The 19,329-nt window shown below is 39.7% G+C and overlaps 1 protein-coding gene across 10 annotated transcripts in view; it reads right to left on the bottom strand.

Annotated features, from left to right (window-relative positions):
* Window positions 1-765: 765 nt before the first annotated feature.
* Window positions 766-19,329, bottom strand: part of cadpsb (Ca2+-dependent activator protein for secretion b) — a 92,424-nt gene continuing 73,860 nt past the window's right edge. For 7 of the 10 annotated variants that reach the window (XM_054783776.1, XM_054783778.1, XM_054783777.1 and 4 more), the window contains 11 exons: window positions 18,801-18,957; window positions 17,737-17,878; window positions 16,905-17,066; window positions 14,231-14,386; window positions 14,008-14,155; window positions 12,959-13,033; window positions 12,802-12,885; window positions 10,751-10,783; window positions 10,533-10,640; window positions 2,084-2,188; window positions 766-1,976 (listed from right to left, as the gene is read on the bottom strand). In XM_054783776.1, coding sequence (XP_054639751.1) covers window positions 1,800-1,976; window positions 2,084-2,188; window positions 10,533-10,640; window positions 10,751-10,783; window positions 12,802-12,885; window positions 12,959-13,033; window positions 14,008-14,155; window positions 14,231-14,386; window positions 16,905-17,066; window positions 17,737-17,878; window positions 18,801-18,957 — 1,347 coding nt within the window. In that variant the 3' untranslated portion in view covers window positions 766-1,799. The remainder of the gene's footprint in view (window positions 1,977-2,083; window positions 2,189-10,532; window positions 10,641-10,750; window positions 10,784-12,801; window positions 12,886-12,958; window positions 13,034-14,007; window positions 14,156-14,230; window positions 14,387-16,904; window positions 17,067-17,736; window positions 17,879-18,800; window positions 18,958-19,329) is intronic. The other 3 variants (XM_054783782.1, XM_054783783.1, XM_054783786.1) reach the window with 1 other exon arrangement.

The following is a 19,329-nucleotide window of genomic DNA, read 5'->3' as shown; positions in this document are numbered from 1 at the left end:
AGAAACGTCAGAAATATTTTGTTGTTTGTTTTTCATTCTGACTTAAAAAAAATGAAAATAAAGTACTGAGATGGGAATATTTTTGTTTTTCTTTGAGTTTCCTAATCATTGTGCACACTAACACCTCACTTTCACTTCCTTAAATATTCAACTTTGAGGTTTTTTAACATTTTGGATTGACCAAGCGCACTGTTATTGTTAAATAGTACAACTCATAATCAATAATGCAAATGACCTAATAATTGTGTACTTCCATTTGAAATCTACAAATTAAATATGAATTAGATTTTGGGGGATTTAAAAGCCTCTATCTTCACATTTATCAACTATAAAATTCATTTCCAGGAGTATTTACTTATTATTCAACTATTCATTCCAAATATGAATTATATGAATTATATGTTGGGGAGTTCACCCTTTATGTTACGTCAGCACCACTGCTGTTTTTTTTTAAACTAACAAAAATAACATGCACGCTTTTCAACATCAACAGCCACACTCACGTGGGTTGCAAGGCACCCCTTGCAGAAATCTGTAAAGGTTTGCTGCCTGCTTTGAATGGGAAAAAGTAGAAGATATAGAAATAAAAAATGGAACAGCAGTCGTCCTAACAGAAATCCCAGCATAAAGGGTTGCATCAGCTGACTCGAAGGCAAATGAGGGATCTGATTGACATTTTTGACCATATTTTGTCGTCAGAGGGCACGAATGTGTCGTTTGTCGCGCTCTGCCACGGCAGGCTTGCAAATAAACGGACGCGTGGCGCACATGTACAATGATTTTTATTTGGAGTGCCACAGCTCTTGCATGTTACAACTGAAAAAAAGAAGGAAAAAAAAGAGAAAAAGCAAGAATGAATCCACCAGCTAACTGACACACAAAACATAAAACGTGTTGGGGGGGTGTCGGGTCGGGTTGGGGAGGGGGTTGTGACCCACAGGCATGCAGCGATGGCTCAGAATGCAATGTACAGCATTTAATATTTATATATATATATTTATATCGTATATACAGGACAACAAACAGATGGCAGACATGTCATTCCACACGGTTACACGCACGACAAAGACAGACCGACTGTTTTTTTTTTGGTGTGTTGTTTTTTTTGTCCTTATTTCTTGTTTAAAAAAACTCTTTTCGCTCCTTTTTTTTTTTTTTTTAAATCTCTGTAAAAGTGCAACTCAATTAAAATAGAACCTGTTTGGAGACATCATTTTCAAAACGCCAGAAAGAAAAATAGAATCTTCCCCCAGTTATCAAAAAACGGAGCATATTGCATCTCTAGAATGCCCTCGTGCTGAGGTCGAAGGTCGAAGCGTGACTTCGGGTGACGCAAACAAAACACTGAGGGTTCTCGTCGCTTCCCAAAGCCAAGACAAAGAGGAGGGTCTGCACGCACGCGAGCACACGCGCACACACACACACACACACACGCCCGCACGCACGCGCGCGCGCGGCTGAATGAGCAGGACAAAGAAGCGTCACATACTTACATAGTTTGCATTGGACACACACCTTCTTCCATATTGCTTAGTAACACATACATGATTTCCAAATGAATGATGATGACACAGCTAAACTGCCAATCAATGCTTATTTTTTTACATTTTTATCCTCAGTAAAAGCACTATTCTTTTTCTTTTTTCACTGTTTTTCTTATCGTACCTTCACGTGGAGCTGACAACGAGGTCCTAGAGTGGCTATCTGAGTTGATACATGCATCGGTTAACCAGGCTAAAGTCAAAATGTGATTAAGTGAGGGGCAGGTCGTGGGATTAAAGGACAAGGGGGCGTGGCTTCTAGTCGTCGTCCTCGTCCTCCTCGTCGCTGTCCTTCATGGAGATGCCCTGCATGCCCCCTTCCCTCACGGAGGCCGTGGCCTCCTCCACCGTCAGCCTGTTGCGCACCGTGTCGTACATCTTGCTGTTCAGCGTGGAGTCCAGGACGCCCTGCAGACGGAAGTCGCGGTACTTTTTCTGCGGGAGGCCAGAAAAGTCATGTCAGTATACGTGACATTACGCGCACGCGCACAGACACACACGCACACACACACACGGAGCATGATTGGCGTGAGGAGCGTGACCTTGGTGATCCTGATGAGGATCTTGAGCTGGTACACGTGCAGCTGCTGGTCCATGCGCTCAGTGAGCCACGTGCCCAGCAGGTTCATGGTGGCCGTGTACCATTGCTGCAACACACACAACACAACACTCTCCAGCAAGGACACACACACCAGCACTGCTACACACTTTGACTTTTAACATCACGACCGGGAAAACGTCGACACGATCTCAGAATGCATTTTGTATCGATGTCACGTTACAATGTTTATCATAAAAATCATTTTGTTTTTCATGATGTCAACTTAAGTTGACCATTACGAAAATATGACATAAAGACATAAAATGATGAGTATCAAGTTGCATTAGCAAGAACAAAGTCCTAATGACAATACTAGAAGATAATACAAGAATGATCTTGTAATCATTCGAGTAAACAAGAACATCAGCATATTTGAAAGGGAAAAAAGGACACATTTGTAACATCAATAATAAATATATACTGTAACAACATTTTTAAAATCAATTTGATCAAAGTAAAGGGTAATTGAGAGGAATACGGTTGTACTATTTAAAAAAAATCATAACTCTGAATTATAAATAAATAAAATACTGCTACCACTACTACTACTAATAATAATACATATACTATTATCAGGGGAAAAAGTTACATAATAACATTGGAATAAAGTTGCACTATTGAAAAAGCCATAATTGTAATAATAAAATAATAATAATTTCAATTAAAAAAATCTAATATCATGAGCAAAACTCAAACATTTTTAAAAACAAACTTGCATATAATAATAAATATTCGCAGATAATCATTTGGATAATAAAATTAGAATAAAGTTGCACTATTAATAAAGCCATAATTGCAATAATAATAACAATAATACAAAAATAAACCAATTATCATGACCAAAAATAAGACTTTTTCAAATATAAACTTGCATATAATAATAATATTCATAGAAAAAAAGTTGGATAATAAAATTTGAATAAAGAAAATTAAAGTTGTACCATTAAAAAGTGCCCTAATTGTAATATTAATAATAACAACCATAAAATTACAAAAATAAACCTAATAGCATGAGCAAAAGTCTGATTTTTTTTTAAATAAATGTGCATATAATAATCATCATCAAATAGTTCATTAAAATGCAAGGAAAAATATAACAGAACAATAATCAAGTCAAAATTTTACGAGTAAAAAATGGTAATATTTTGAGGAAAATTGTCATAACTTGTCATGAGAAAAGTGTCATAACTGTATGAGAATAAAACTATAATACTACAAAAATAAAGTTGTGCTCTCAAAAAAATATCCTATTTGTCAAATAATATATATCAATAAAAACAATAACAATTCTAATACAAGATTAAAGCTGCAGTGCTGCACGTCATAAATTGTGGAATTAGCCAAATGAAGCACGTGGCGCACACGGAGCGTTCCCATCTGCTGGATGGATCGTTTCATTGAACAACGAGTGCTGCATCTTTCCTTGCTTGGCTCCTGTTGTTTGAGTCCAATGCAGCAAGGACTCCATCTAGTGTTTCCATGGCCCATAATGACTCCCACCGTGCGTCACGCCTTAGAGTTGAACACATCTTAAACGAGAGCAGCTGAAGAAATGCTTTTTAGACGAAGGCTTGAGCTCTTAATGCTGCACTCATTCATCAGCCGGGACATCGCTAGCGGTCCTCAGCGCCGCCCGCCACACGAATCAGCATTTTTGCACCTACGAGGATCATATGAAGTACAGATGCGCAACATCTTTTTCCCCAAAGTTTCTGCTTCTCAAGACAGACATGTTACAGATAACCTCTAACTTTTTTACATCTGCTATTTTTTCATTTCGGTTGTGTAGTTTTTCACACCCGCAGGGAAGAAGGACAAAGTAGGATTTGACCAACTGTACCTGTTGGTTTGTACGAGCATTATTGTATCGATAATTATCGGGCTGATGAAAGGGAATTATGATGTCATACAGATAAATCCGATAACACTAAAAATAGCTCTGGTAACTGAGCATTAAAAAATAAAAAGCTCCAATGAGGCCAGATAACCCGTAGTGTGCGGGTGAGCAAATCATTTTATCTCCCGCCTGTGACGTTGACGTCCTGTCCTCACTTCCCTCCCTGAAAAATAAATAAGGGACCCCAACCTTGTCGGCCAGGCCGTCTGAGCCGCCACCCATACTGACGTGGTGATTATTTGCTTTTTTGAAAGAGGATTTTGATAGAATTAAATTAGGTGCATGCTTGGTGTAACACAAACACGTGGGGAACAAAGTGTCGTCAATTCAGGAGAATAAAGTCGTAAATTTGCAAGAAAAAAAGTTCTGCATTTGCAAGGAAAAAAGCCGTAACAGTACGAGAATGAAGTGGTAAATTTAGGAGAAGGACGTGGTAATATTCCGCGTCATGGCGTCACACGTGTCGGAGGGAAAATAGAGCAACTCAGGAAGGAAGCTTCAGGCAAGCTTTTATTTACAACGTGGCAGCAAAACACAGCAGTTGAGCACAAACACATTAGCATGGCTAGCCTTCCTTACCCCGCCCCCTCCACATGCCCAAGGCCACAAAGGTCACATATGTCCCCCACTTTTCATAGCTGTCTCAGGCAATGCCTGTTACGACCGAGTTTTAAAATGATCTGAGATTTCAACAATGAAGTCATTTTACTTTTGTCTTATCTATTTTTACACTCTTTTTTACTATTCTCATACTTATACTACTTACAATACTTCTTTTAATGCTGGTATTCCGAGTGGACAGCAAAGGAAGGATTTCATTGCACAGGGAAACATGTGCACATGACAATAAGCACTCTGAATCTTACATACATTTACGGGAAAACACGTGTAACTTTATGTAACAGGCATTGCCCGAGACAGCTATGCAAAGGGGGGGCTTATGTGACCTTTGGCCTAAGGTAAGGAAGGCGGACGTGAGAAGGGCTAGCCATGCTAATGTGTTTGTGCTCAGCTGCTCTGTTTTGCTGCCACGTTGTAAATAAAAGCTTTCCTGAAGCAAGAGGAAAGTTTCCTTCCTTCCTGAGGAGCTCTGCTCTATTATAATATTACCACTTTTCTTCTCGTAATATTACCATGTTTTTCTCCTAAATGTACACCTTTATTCTCAGAAATGTACGACTTTTTTCTCGTAAATTTACTACTTTTTTTTCTAATAAATTCATGGCTTTATTCTTATGAATGTACAACTTTATTCTCCAAAATTTACAATTTTTTTTCTGGTAAATTTAGGACTTTTTCCTAATAAATGTATGACTTTATTCTTAGAAATTTACAACTTTATTCTCATAAATTGACGACTTTATTGTAAAAATCCGAGATTATCTTTTTGGTTTAAATGTGGCGCTAATACTCCGTCGTAGGAAAGCGCTGAGAAGAAGTTTGCCGTAAAATTTGATATCAAGCGCTCGCCATTCACGAATTCCATTGACGTTTTACGCATTATTTCTCATCCTTGCGGTAAAAAGGGACGACGTGCGTCCCGTTTCAACTCAACGAGAGACGTGTACATTTGCTTCTAATTACGGGACAATTCTGTTTTTCGAGGGACGGTTGGCAACCCAAGCTCAGGGGAAGCTACGACAGGCCGTTAACGTCACAAGCAGGAGAAAAGAGGAGCACTTGATTTGCTCACCTGCATAGTATGAATCTCATTGGAGTGTTTTTTTAAATTATCGTTCATCTGAGCTATTTTTAATGTTATCGAATGTATCGGTATGACGTCGTATTTCCCTCCTATCGGCCCGAGCACCCCCCCATAAAGAAATAGGGCCTTTAGATGAATGAATGCTGTGCTGGGCCTGGCAGTGTGAGCGTGGGAGAGATATTTAGGAATGAATCGTGCAAAGTGGACGCTCCACTCATTTGCCACACAGAAGTTTGACATCTGCAGATAAAAAAGTGCAAATAAAGCCGAGTGAAGCGCCGCGAAAGGAGGCATTAAGGGGGAATGTGCTGACAGAAATGCTGCCTTTACTGACCACGCGTAGACTTTCATTGGCAAAAGCAAAGTAGGAATAAGTAAAATGGAAGAGAAGAGCGCTACCAACACTTTGGCTGCGGACACACTTGTGGTTTGCTACTATTTTTGTCATGTGACCACACTGGACCGAGGCCCACAGCAAACGCACCACCCGAGCCACGCGTGACAAGTGTGAAGGCAGCCTTGATCAAGAAAAGAACCCCTTTTTGGGTCCAAATGTTTGCTTGTTCTGCTTGAGCGTAGATACGGTGCATGGATGGAAGGGTTTGGACTCAAAGAGTGGGAGCAGAGGGGGGTGGGGGGTGTCCGAGTATGTAGAGAGATGCCTGTCCACTTCACAGTCCACTTTGTCGAGCGTGCAGTAGTGCATGCAGACCTGGCGGGTGTGTGCGTGCTGAGGAAGACTGCTCTATGTGCAAAATGTCTGAGGAGGAAGAGGGTCATGCTAGAAGATGTACACAGGAAGATTATTTGACTCCAAAAAAAACATGCCAACCAACATAATGTGAGAAAACAATGCAACACCAGAGATAAGTGCCACTTTTCACTTGTGTGTTTTTTCTTAGCTGGGGAGTGGCCACACTTAAAGGGACGCTGTAGCTTTTAACGCTGTTTTAACAGCCGTTCTGCTTGCGCATGCACAGTGGGTGCAAATGACGGCTGTGACAAATGGAACACACTTTATTTTGCTTTGCTTCTTTCTTGGAATGTTACGACTTTTGAAAAAATAACACAAATATTTCAGCTCTATGCTACTAAAATGACATTATTTTACCAGTTTCTTCTCATCAAATTACTTCTTTCTTCTCGTTAGAATCCAACAGTTTTCTTTCTATATTTTGACTTTATTCTTGTGAAATTACAGCAGTTTTTTCCATTTCCACATTTTTGTTTTTTAATTCTCCAACTATTTAAACTTTCTTCTTGCTTCTTCTTCTCATAATATTAAGACTTTATTCCCATATGTTCACCTTATTCCCATAATATTAGAATTTTTTCCATCTAAGCTAATTTCCCCAAAATTACAACTTTATTTTGCTGTTTGATTCTCATAATATTACAACTTTTTAAAAAATCATGTATTTTTTCTTTAATATTTCAACTTTATGCTACAAAAATCTTCCCTCATAATATTACAAGGTTATTCTCGTAAAATTTAATCCAACTTTTTTCTTTCAATATTTTGACTTTATTCTTGTAAAACAGTTTTTTCCATTTCTGCATTTTTTTCCAACTATGTAAACTTTCCTTTTGTAAATTTTCTTCCCGTAATATTAAGACTTTATTCCCATAATATTTTCACATTATTCCCATAATATTATCATTTTTTTTCCCCAACTTAATTTTCCAAAAATTTAATGACAATTTTTGCTTGTTTCCAACTTTTAAAAAATAACATATTTTTAAATTTATATTTCAACTTTATGCTACTAAAATGAGATTATTTTCCCTCATTATATTACAAGGTTATTCTCGTTGAATTACGACATTTTTTCTCTTAATATTTTGACTTTATTATTGTAAAATGACATCTGTTCTTTTCATTTTTCGAACTATTTCAACTTTCTTCTTGTAAATTTTCTTCCTGTAGTATTAAGACTTTATTCCCATATTTTCACCTTATTCCCATAATATTAGAATTTTTTCCATCTAAGCTAATTTCCCCAAAATTACAACTTTATTTTGCTGTTTGATTCTCATAATATTACGACTTAAAAAATACTTGTATTTTTTTCTTTAATATTTCAACTTTATGCTATTAAAATGAGGTTATTTTCCCTCATTAGATTACAAATATTTTCTAAACATTTTCTTAATATTTTGACTGAATTATTGTAAAATTACTGCATATTTTACCAGTTTTGCTGTTGTTGGTTTTCTTTTTAAATTATATTTTTAGAATGTGTCGCGGGACAATAAAAAAATAACAGCGGGCCGCAAATGGCCCCCAGGCCACACTTTGGACACCGCTACTTTAAAATGATGAAATGTGGTATCTACATTTTGATGTTTCTGCTTTTTGCAAAGGGCAAAGATTGAGCAGTTTATCTCCGTAAGCCAACTATTATTTCGATATTATTTCTCTTACAAGTTTCTCCTACAGTATTTATTGGCAGTCCACAACAATTCACCACTGACGTTTATGTGCCTTTTCCACATATTACTATTCCCAGAAAACAAATAATTCCCTCAAAAATCCCCATGTTTTTTCTCGCAGTATATTGACTTTTTATCTGTTCAGTGTTTCTTGTACTCATTCGCTCCACATGCACGAGTCCCTCTGTCCTCAAAGCACCGTTGATCTTCCTGTGCCTTTTCAGCACGCTACTTTCTTCAGGTGTGTGACGAGCTCAAATGACATTTTTTAAGACATTTTTTTATTACACTTGATAAAATATGACTTTCTTTCTAGTTCGACTTTAACTGACTTACAATTATGATATTACCACTTTTTTCTGAATTTTTGAAATCACAAAATAAACGTACTTTGGTCTTAAATATTTTTAAAAATATTTTTTGTAAATGTATGACTTTTTTAAAGCATAATTATTTGTGCAATTCTTTTATTAGTATAGATATTTTTTCAGTGTGGCCCTATGTGAATGATTTATTGATTGATTCTATTACCATTAATGGGCTAAGAAGCCCTGGTGCTCGCCTGCTTCCTTTGATTTACTCGCAGTCCACGCTCCACATCGACGTCACTGTGCCTTCTCTACACGTCCTTCAGGTGTGTGATTGGCTAAAATGTTGGTCACGTTGAAAAGCATGAAAATAAACAGCTTTTTTTTTATTTTAAAGAATTTGTTTTTAATACTCTTGATACAACCTGACTGCAAATCTTACAATTATAATATTAAAACCTTTTTCTGAACAAAATACAACTTTTCTTCATCGGAAAGTAAACATCCTTTGTTCTTCAAATGTTGCCATTATTTTAAGAAAAAATTAGACTTTTTGTCCTCAAACGTACATCATTTCTTTCTTTAAAAATCTCAACTTTTTTCTTGTACGACTTTTTAAGCATAATTTATATTTTATTAGTGTAATTATTTTTTTTCTGTGTGGACTTATGATTTTTATTTATTAGTTTTTGTCAGATAGTATTGTTGCTCTAAATGTCCTGACATGCTAAACAGATTTGCTCTGCCAGGGCATTTATTTATTTATACTATTGCTACTGATGGGGACGATACCCCAGAATGGATATGTTTTCAACAAATAAAAAAAAATACTATTTAAAAATTCAGTCCACACGCTCACATGCACAGTTGGAACAGCCGTAAAAATAGCCTTCAGCAAACAGATTTTGGTCCCATAAATGAAGCCACTGCAGGGTTTTTTGTCACTGGAGGAGGCAGCAGGAATGGTGTTAATCAGAAGAGACCAAAAGGGTTGAAATAAGAGAGATCGAGTAGAGCCAGTGCAACAGCGAGGGATGGCTTTCACGTGCATGCACAAGTGCATGGATGGAAATGCATTCAGATGAGAAGCAAAAACAAAAAACAGAAAAAAAGCAGAAACACTGACATCCTAAAGTCACTTTGAAAACAGCAGCATCAACTCCATAAAGAAATCACCAGAGAGAAGAGAACATGACTGTGAGCACTCTGGGGGCCACACAGAGGACACCAGGAGGAAGTGAGGACACAGACAAGGGAGGGGCCGAGCGTGGGCCTCCTCACACACAAAAGCATAGCCACTCCAGAAAGTGAAAAGTAAAGAAATAGAAATAATAGATTGACTTAGCTCCTGCACAAAAACTTCTGAGTGAGAACCGACTCACTTCCTGGCAAAGCCGTCAACGCACCCGCAGGGATGTGCGTCTCGGAATAATGACGTGGAAGCACACACAACACAGCAGTATGTGTCGTTCAGAACCACACATGGAGGACACATTACTGTCAATGTATCCCGTCAGGATTATCTTCGGCTAAGACAGTGCTCTCAACACATGAAACCCCACCTCAACCAGGGGTGTCCAAACGTTTTCCGGCGAGGGCCGCGTAAAAATGACTTTCGGTCCCCGGGGCCGTACTTTGGACACCCCTGACCTAAAGAAAATATGCCAAACTAAAGTTTTTGTATGTGTAGTAGAATAAAGTGAAGGGCAATGTGCATGCATGCGATGTCACTACTGTATGTTCTTGCCAGAGAGCACTGCTTCATATAATCCTTTTTTTGGAGGATGCTTTTATGGACTCTTTGTAAATAAAACGTGTTGTTTTTTTAATAGACAAAGGCCCAAAAGCACTGTGGCAATGCAGACCAGAATGCAGAGGGCAGCAGCTGAGATTGATAGATAGAAGAAGAGGACAGTAAGGACAGACATAAACACATTTCCTGGTCTCGCAATATCAAATGGGACTTATCCCTCTCTGCCCTGTTGTTTTGCCACATTCTGTAGGGCCCCCTCCCTTGCCGGAGTGGAGGAGACGGCATCTTACTTACATCAAATAACCTTTCTATATACACCTCCTCATTGACCTTATCACGCAGCATGTCCTGAGAGTGGCGCACAAAGGTCACGTAGCCGTCGGCCACGTCCATGCCGGGTTTCTGCAAAAACAAACACACAGCAGGCTGACTTACTGCTCAGCAAAGCAAAGCAACATGGAAGAATCAGTGGCAGCAAGTCAGATATGACATGAGTCCGGGCTTGCACTTACGGGTACGTCCACATACTTGGACGCAGCTTTCACCTGAAAACAACACAAACACAACAAACGTGCATTTCAAATATACGTGATGGCACCTTCTTTTTTCCAATGTGGCCTCCTCTCAGAGAATACACAGGCTAGCCTGTTCCATGACGTTTCATGTTACAACATTTCATTTTACAGCGTTTCATGTTGCAACTTTTCGTGTTAGTGTCTTTTTTCGCTGCGACGTTTCATGTTACAGCATTTCATTTTATGGCGTTTCATGTTGCAACGTTTTGTTTTACCATGTTTTTCGTGCTGTGACGTTTCATCTTACAACATTTCAAGTTATGTGTGGCAGCGTTTCATGTTACAACATTTCATGTTACGGCGTTTCTTGATACAACTTTTCGTGTCACAATGTTTTTTTGCGCTGTGACGTTTCATGTTACAGCATTTCAATTTTCGTGTGGCAGCTATTCATGTTACAACATTTCATTTTACGGCGTTTCATGTTACAACGTTTCGATTTACTATGTTTTATGTGCTCTGACGTTTCATCTTACAACATTTGAATTTTCATGTTACAACATTTCATGTTACAACATTTCATGTTACGGCATTTCTTGTTACAACGTTTCGAGTTACAATGTCTTTTGCGCTGTGACGTTTCATGTACAGCATTTGAATTTTCGTGTGGCAGCAATTCATGTTACAACATTTCATGCTACGACGTATCATGTTATAACGTTTGATGTTATAACGTTTTGTGTAACAATGTTTGGTGCTGAGACATTTGGTGTTATTTTTTGTGTTACGGCCTTTTGTGCTGTGACGTTTCATGTTACAATATTTTAAGCTTCGTGTGGCAGCATTTCATGTTACAATATCTTATGTTACGACGTTTCATGTTACGTTTAGTGTAACAGTGTTTTGCGCTGAGACTTTTCGTGTTATGCCGTTTCATGTTGCAGCATTTCGGGCTGTGAGGTTTCACGTTACATCAGTTGAAGTTATGACAATCTGTGTTGCAACGTTTCGTGTAACACCATTTCATGTGGCAGCGTTTCGTGTTACAGCATTTCGAGGTACAATGTTTCATGTTACGTTTCCTGTTACAATGTTTTGTGTAACTAAAATTCATGCAGATACATTTCGTGTTACATCATTTTGTGATGTGACGTTACATGGTACAATACTGAAAGTTTCGTGTGGCAGTGTTTCATGTTACAACATCTCAGGTTACGACATTTCATGTTACAACGTTGCGTGTATCAATGTTTTGTGCTGACATATGTTGTACTACTTTTCATGTTGTGCCGTTTCATGTTCCAGCATTTCATGCTGTGAGGTTTCATTTTACAACAGTCCAAGTTATGGCAACGTTTTGTGCAACAACGTTTCACGTGGCAGCGTTTCGTGTTATGGCATTTTATGGCACATTTCATGTTACACCGTTTCATGTAGCAATGTCATTTCATGTTATGGCATTTCGTGTAACGATGTGTCGTGCTGAGACATTTTGCATAACAACATTTCATGTTACACCGTTTCATATTACAACATCTCATGTTACGGCGCTTCATGTTATGACATTTCGTGCTGTGGCGATTCATGTTACAACATTTCAAGTATCGTGTGGCGGCGTTTCATGTTACAACAATTTATGTTACGACGTATCATGTTACAACATTTCGTGCAACAACGTTTAGTGTGGCAGTGTTTCATGTTACGGCATTTCATGTTACAATGTTTTATGTTACGGAGTTTCGTGTAACAGTCATTTCATGTTATGGCGTTTTGCGTAACAATGTTTTGTGTTACACCATTTCATGTTATAGCGTTTCATGTTACAGCGTTTTGTGCTGTGATATTTCATGTTACAACATTTCAAGTTTTGTGTGCCAGCGATTCATGAACAGCATTCCATGTTACAACGTTTTGTGTAAATAAAACGGCACATTTATCCTTTTGCGGTTTCTGATTAAGCACATGTTGAAGTCTGACCAATTAGCTGTCAACATGATCATGATGCTGAACACAACACTTTCAAGTGCAACAAAAGAGTGGAATCTCACCGTGAAGGAGAGGAAGGAGGAGAAGAGAGTGCCTTCATCATATCTGGATATCTTTGCCAATACGCCCTCCAGAATGGCAACAAACTAGAAATGTTCAAGGGCAGAGGATGATAAATGAACAACTGAATCTCCTCACGAGCAACATGGGACCTCTCACCTTTGCAACCAGGAGCTGGATCATGTCCCGCACACTTTCCTCAATCAGCTCGTCAATTTGCGAGTGGAACTGTTTCTGCAAAGTTGGAGATGATGTCCACAGAATATGAGAAATAAACATGATAGCACGAGTACTGTGAGTAAAAGTACTTGTTAAAGCTCCCCTATTAAGCAAAAGTACTTTTGAATGATGTTCTAAGAGTAATACAGTTTGTGTCGACAGAACCACATCGATCATCTCCCTCACTTGTTTGCTCCACTTTGGATAGAAGTGGCACTCAAACGCGCTCTGTTTGATGTCATGAAGAAAACATCTCTTCCTCATAGACATGAAACCATTTCTGACCCGCCCCAGCTAGATGAGTGCGCCCCTAAAATAGAAGGCTTCACTACACATCTTAAAATAAAGCTTGGATCTCTGAGCCACAGACCTTTTGATCTTTGCATTTGTTTTTCAGCGAACAGGCTAACCAAGCATGATGTTGCTGTTAAAATGTGAGTGTAATGTTAGCACCGTGGCTCACATAGCTATGCAACTTTGTGTCCTTTGTGTCCCGCTCCTTACTGTTAGCATGGTTGTTGTGTATGATATATGGCATCTGTTACATTGGGCAAGAGTTACAGTGTACTGTATATGCAGGGCGAGTAAAACGTGACATGATTTCTCGTTCAGAAAAAAAAAAACCTTTCGTGGGTGTGCAGAGGAGTGTAACCTTGTTAGGAGCAATGCAAGCTAACGTGGTACAAATTGTAGTAGTAGTAGAATATACTGTCACAAATTTTGTATATGTTTTCATTGTACTCGTCTCGCGAACTGAGTGTCTCCACACCCCCAGTGTACATGTAAAAAGCGCATAAAGTACACAATGGTGCTTGTTGGAGGCACAAGCTAACGTGTTCTCACTAGGGCTTGCTAAAAGCACTTTTAAACTGTCTAAATTCTAGCATCAAGGCGAGCACGCTTCCATTCGCTACTGTGGCACCTCTGAGATGAATTTAAAATGACTGACAAACACCATAATATGGGACCTTTACATTTGTTTTGTTTACCTCCTGCCCCATCTCCATTGCACACAGTTTGGCAGACTGGTCCTTAGCATCCACCATCACGTTGAACATGGTGCATAATGTTGGAGAAATGCGGAAATCTGTGGACTTGCTGCTCTTTGTCAGTTTGGACTCGAACGCCATCCTCGTGCTGCATGGAAGACAAAGTCAAATTGAGCTCACTGTCTCTCTGGACATGTGACAGTCAGCACACAGCGCCACTCACCGCTTGACGCAGTTCTCGATCATGTTGCTGGACATGAGCTTGATGCGGCTCTCCAGGTGTTTAGCGAACTCCTCCTCGGGCCAGTGGAGGTCCCTGATGAAGGTCTGGAGGGCGTCCAGCTTCCAGAACAGGTCCTCGGATGTCCCGGAGCCGTTGCTGCCATTGAAGCAAACACCCACACGCAGGTCAAAGATCATACCAGAAGGGGAAGGGGAGAAGGGGTGTTGGGAAATGCTGCTCCTCTCCACCCGAGGACACGTTTGAACATTGGACCATACACGTCCAAATCAGTACACGGGTGGAGAGGAGCGGGGATTTTACGGTAACAAATCAATCAATAATCATGTTCTCTGGTATGATTATTGATCGGGGATGTGAGGTGGCCACATGCAGGTTCAAGTTACTGCAGCTACAGCATCTAGTCACAAAGGGAATGGCGGCATGAGAGAGGACACCTAAGACGCTGGTCTGATTGGCCTCTCAAATGTCTGATCACATGTCCTCTCTCAGCGTCCATGTCCCCAAGCTGCTGGGAAGGGGTGGAGGGCCCTGGAGGAAGTACCAGACAAAACCATGCAGACCTTTTTATTGAAGTCTATTGGGAAAGTGCTGCTGGGATGGACGCTGATAAAAGAGCCAGCACCGTCCTCCCATCCCACCCAATCAGACTCCCAGCGAGGCAAACGTCTGCAAACTGGACTTGCAAACACTTTCAAAGTGTTTTCTGCAACACTACAGAGCCTCGGGGCGACATCCAGGGTGTATATACTGCGTGCAGAAATGTACAGTATATACACGATTTTTGGTTGGTTTTGCTTGGGGGGGGGCCTGCATCATCACATCTCAAGCTCACCAGCATGCATCTTGAGACAAATGATTTCATCTACTCTCAGAGAGTCCTTGGCATGAACATGAAGACTTTCGACATATGAGTCAGATTGTTTTGAAGTCAAAAAGCAGCTTAAAGCAGCAACATGTAAAATATTAAAACATCAGCTTCAAATCTGGATGGTCCACTTTTCTGTTTTTTCTTTTTTTACAAAGTGCTGAAAATGCTCTGGTTTTCATTGGTCCATGAAACTGACTGGCATTAGGGAACTTTCATGAATATCTTTATTATTTGATCATTACATTGAACAGATTGTGAGAGCTAATTTGGTTCAAGCTGGATTGTCTGATAAAGCTACGTATTAGTACTACATATTTTGGTTATTTATTTGTCCAGTAAGACTTCAAATGAGAGATATTATTTTCTTGCAGGCTGGCTTTTCTAATACAGAAGAGAATTTTTTTTCATATTTATTTTATTCCATCCATCCATTTTCTATGCCGCTTCTCCTCATTAGGGTCGCAGGGGTATGCTGGAGCCTATCCCAGCTGACTTCGGGCGGCAGGCGGGGTACACCCTGGACTGGTCGCCAGCCAATGGCAGGGCACATATAGACAAACAACCATTCACACTCACATTCATACCTATGGACCATTTAGGGTCACCAATTAACCTAACATGCATGTTTTTGGAATGTGGGAGGAACATGCAAACTCCACAGAGAGATGCCCAATGGAGATTCGAACACAGGTCTTCTCCTGACTGTGTGGCCAACATGCTAACCACTCATCCACCATGCGGCCTCAAAGCAAGCTATTTGGTACTAAAAATATAATACTCAAATGCACGGGCAATTGTGTAATAATATGAGGCTCTATTCATATTTATCTATTTTCTATACTGCTTGTCCACACTAGTAAGCTGGAGCCTATCCCAGCCGTCTTCAGGCGAGAGGTGGGGTACACTCTGGACCGGATATTCATATATATATTTATTTGTATTGACAGTCGCAAGTGGCCCTCTGAGGGCAGCCATGACTGATCTAGGCCAAAATTAGATACAATTTGCTTAAATATGCAAATGTTTTGGCCGTAGTCAACCACAATGATTTATGAATTCATATATTTTTAAAAACCGTGATAGAGTGAACCCGCAAAATTGAGCATCATTTGAGTATCTCATTACCGGGCCGGGTTTTCAGTTACCAAAGTATGGAATAATAATAACAATGGATTCGATTTTATAGCGCTTTTCAAGGCACCCACAGCGCTTCCCAATGAAGTGAACCCATTATTCATTGTGGAAATGCTTAGTCTACAGTCACACACTGGTGGTAGAAATCTGCCGCCACAGCTGCCCTGGGGTAGTTTGACGGAAACGGGGATGCCAACTTGCGCCTTTCCATCACCATTCATGTTCATACACGAGTGTGGGCAGCACTGGACGCAAGGTGGCAGAATTGTCTTGCCTAGGGACACAACGACAGTGACTGTGAGGAGGGAGCGAGGATCAAACCTCCAACCTTCTGATTTCTCGCCGACCTGCTCTACCTCCTGAAGATGGAACATAGAATATAAAATTCCACCGCATCGTCAAATATCACTAACTTTGTGTGGGTAGGGTATGTTTAGGAGCATGTTTACTGCAGCCAAATTACATGGACCACTGGTTTAAAAGTAAAGTGCACTTGACACCTTTAGGGGGAGCCCTGGAGCAATGCAAAATTGTTCTTTACTGCTGCTTTAAAAATCATTTTGACAATGCATTCCTGAACAAGGCCATCTTCATACCAAGGCGCTCTCCGTTTGGCTCAATAAAGCTAGATTGAACTAGTTGAATACACACTCAGAGTCATATATAGCAGCCATCCACGACGGGGTAGAAAAGCTAGGCATTTGCGGAAGGTTAACTGATAGTCCCGCTACTGGAACTGGCAGATTTGGTACTTTGGGAATTTGGAGGTTGACATTTGGTAGATTCACATTGGGCAGATTACTTGTTAAACTCCTGCAGAAGAGACAGACAAAAAGAAACAGCAAGAACAAAAAAAACGTAACAGTGGTGTGGGAGCTGCAGAAAGCCATGTGACACTCATTACTCAAAAGTAAAAAATTGTTGAAAAAAGGGCGGGACACATGTAAACAAATGCACATTGTATGAAAAGACCTGCAGCTGGACTCACATGTAAAAAGAAGCAAATGTCACAGTATCAAAAAAATAAAAAAGCTTTTTCTGCTATCCATTCATTTTATATAATCAAAACACAGAAGCAAAAGTGTGAAAGCCACAACAAATGATAAACAAGAGCGACGGACTGTAGGCGTTTTTGTTTCTGGCAACACGTCAAAAGCACAAATTATGAAGGTTAGTTCACAAAACAAAAAAAAGAAATATTTGCCTGACTCCAATGTGCTGCAGAAAAATGGCTAAGACACATACATTAGTCAGAAACTATTTCCACAGTAAATAACCTTTCCCCTCCCACCCTAAAAAAAACATTCATTCGGCCCACGCTTTCCTTGTTCGTTAATGCTGAAGGAAGCTTGGTTGAACATTACAGCTGCTCTCGCAAATTCCCATCCTCAGCTCAGCCGCTGTCTGTCTGTCCCCCCGGATTAAAAAAAAAAAAAAGAAAGCTGAGCTCCAAGCATCCTATACAAAGGCAGAGGCTCCTTACTTTACAGGCTCCCAGGACTCTCGCTCAAAGCCCTTGTGAATTGACTGTGCGATGGAGGACTCCATCAGATCCACATATCTAACCACCAGAGGAGCATACAGATCCTGGAGGTGCTTGTGGAATTTGCCGTTGCACAGATGATCTGTGTGAGAACAAAGACAGGGACAAGCTCAGTAGAGTTGTGAAGAAGTGTCTTTTCTTGTGCACTCGTTAAAGTACGAGTGTCAAACGCAAGGCCCGGGGGGCTGGATTCGGCCTGCCATATGATGTCATCAAAGCCTGGAAATAATGCATGTCAAAAAGACACTTTTTATTTTTTTTATTTTCACAAAAAAATTTGTATATGTATTTTATTACCAATTTGATCTTTTTTCTTACTTTTTAGTATAGTCATATTTTTATTATGTTATTTATTTGTAATATTTAAAAAAATTATATATTAAAATTGTTTCAACTTATTTAAATATATTTACATTACATTAAGTAAAAATAATTTTAAATCAAAAAGACAATCTTTCGTGCTAAATGTATTTTTTGTCAATTTTGACAGAAAAGTTCTTATTTTTTGTTGTCAAATGCAATTTAAAATAATTTTTGATCTATTAATAAATAATTACTACAAAAGATAATAATTATTAATACAATCGTATTATTACAATTATAAAATAGTTTTTAAAAAAGTATACAAGTTTGTTGGTAAAACAACACAAAGTAACAATGATAATGTGCCATAATGTCATGAGGCAATTATAAATGAATATGACTTCCCAGTTGCAGGTGGCCCTCTAAGGGGAATCACGTGAATCACGAGTTTGACGCCCCTGCGTTAAAGTCACTTGAATTTGTATTATTAACTGAACAAGATGGCAGGAGCTTGCATTTGAAGTATTGAGCTTTATCTACCTCTGTATGCGCTTGAACATATGGCCACTGGGTGTGAAAGTCACGCATGCTATACTTGTCGTACTCATGCACGGTCCACTAAAGTGACCAAATGAATACTCTTCCTTGGCTGGCAGGTTTAAACAAATTACAACGGAAAAAGGAACAATCCAAAGTCTTACAGTCCGTCCGGAGGAAATCGTTGAGGAGCTGGAAGAGTGGGAAACTGTCCCAACTCTCAGGTGACTGGATCTCCAGAGCGGCGTCCATGTCAATGGCGTAGAGGGCCAGGAAGTTCTCGGCGTGCTCCACCATGAGGTCGGTCCACCACGCAAACGCCTGCAGAGACAGCGGGAGGACAAAAAAATGCGGGTGAAACGTGACTTGATGAGGAGAAAAAAGGAAAGAGGAAATAACCAAGAAGGAACCATCCTGGCTTTGCCTTCATGTTAAAGGTGAGTCTTTTTTGTTATTGTCAACTTTTATGAGCTTGTGTGGTGAATTTGTGGGTGATTCCACTAGCAATTTTGCATGTGAGGTAAATAGGCCAATACCAACCAGATCCAGCAGTGGTGGTGTAAAAAAGGTGTACTAAAGTGGTGATCTAATGCAGTGATTTTAAACTGGTGGGTCGCAACTGGACCCGTTTTCAGTAGGGATGTAACGGTACACGGTAACGCCCTGTGCTATTTGGTTCGCCCTGCACGGCAC

This window comes from Dunckerocampus dactyliophorus, chromosome 8 (genome assembly GCF_027744805.1).
Source record: "Dunckerocampus dactyliophorus isolate RoL2022-P2 chromosome 8, RoL_Ddac_1.1, whole genome shotgun sequence".
In the NCBI taxonomy this organism is placed as follows: Eukaryota; Metazoa; Chordata; class Actinopteri; order Syngnathiformes; family Syngnathidae; genus Dunckerocampus; species Dunckerocampus dactyliophorus.
Note: the sequence above shows the minus strand (reverse complement) of the source record. Positions and strands in the feature narration are given on the sequence as shown.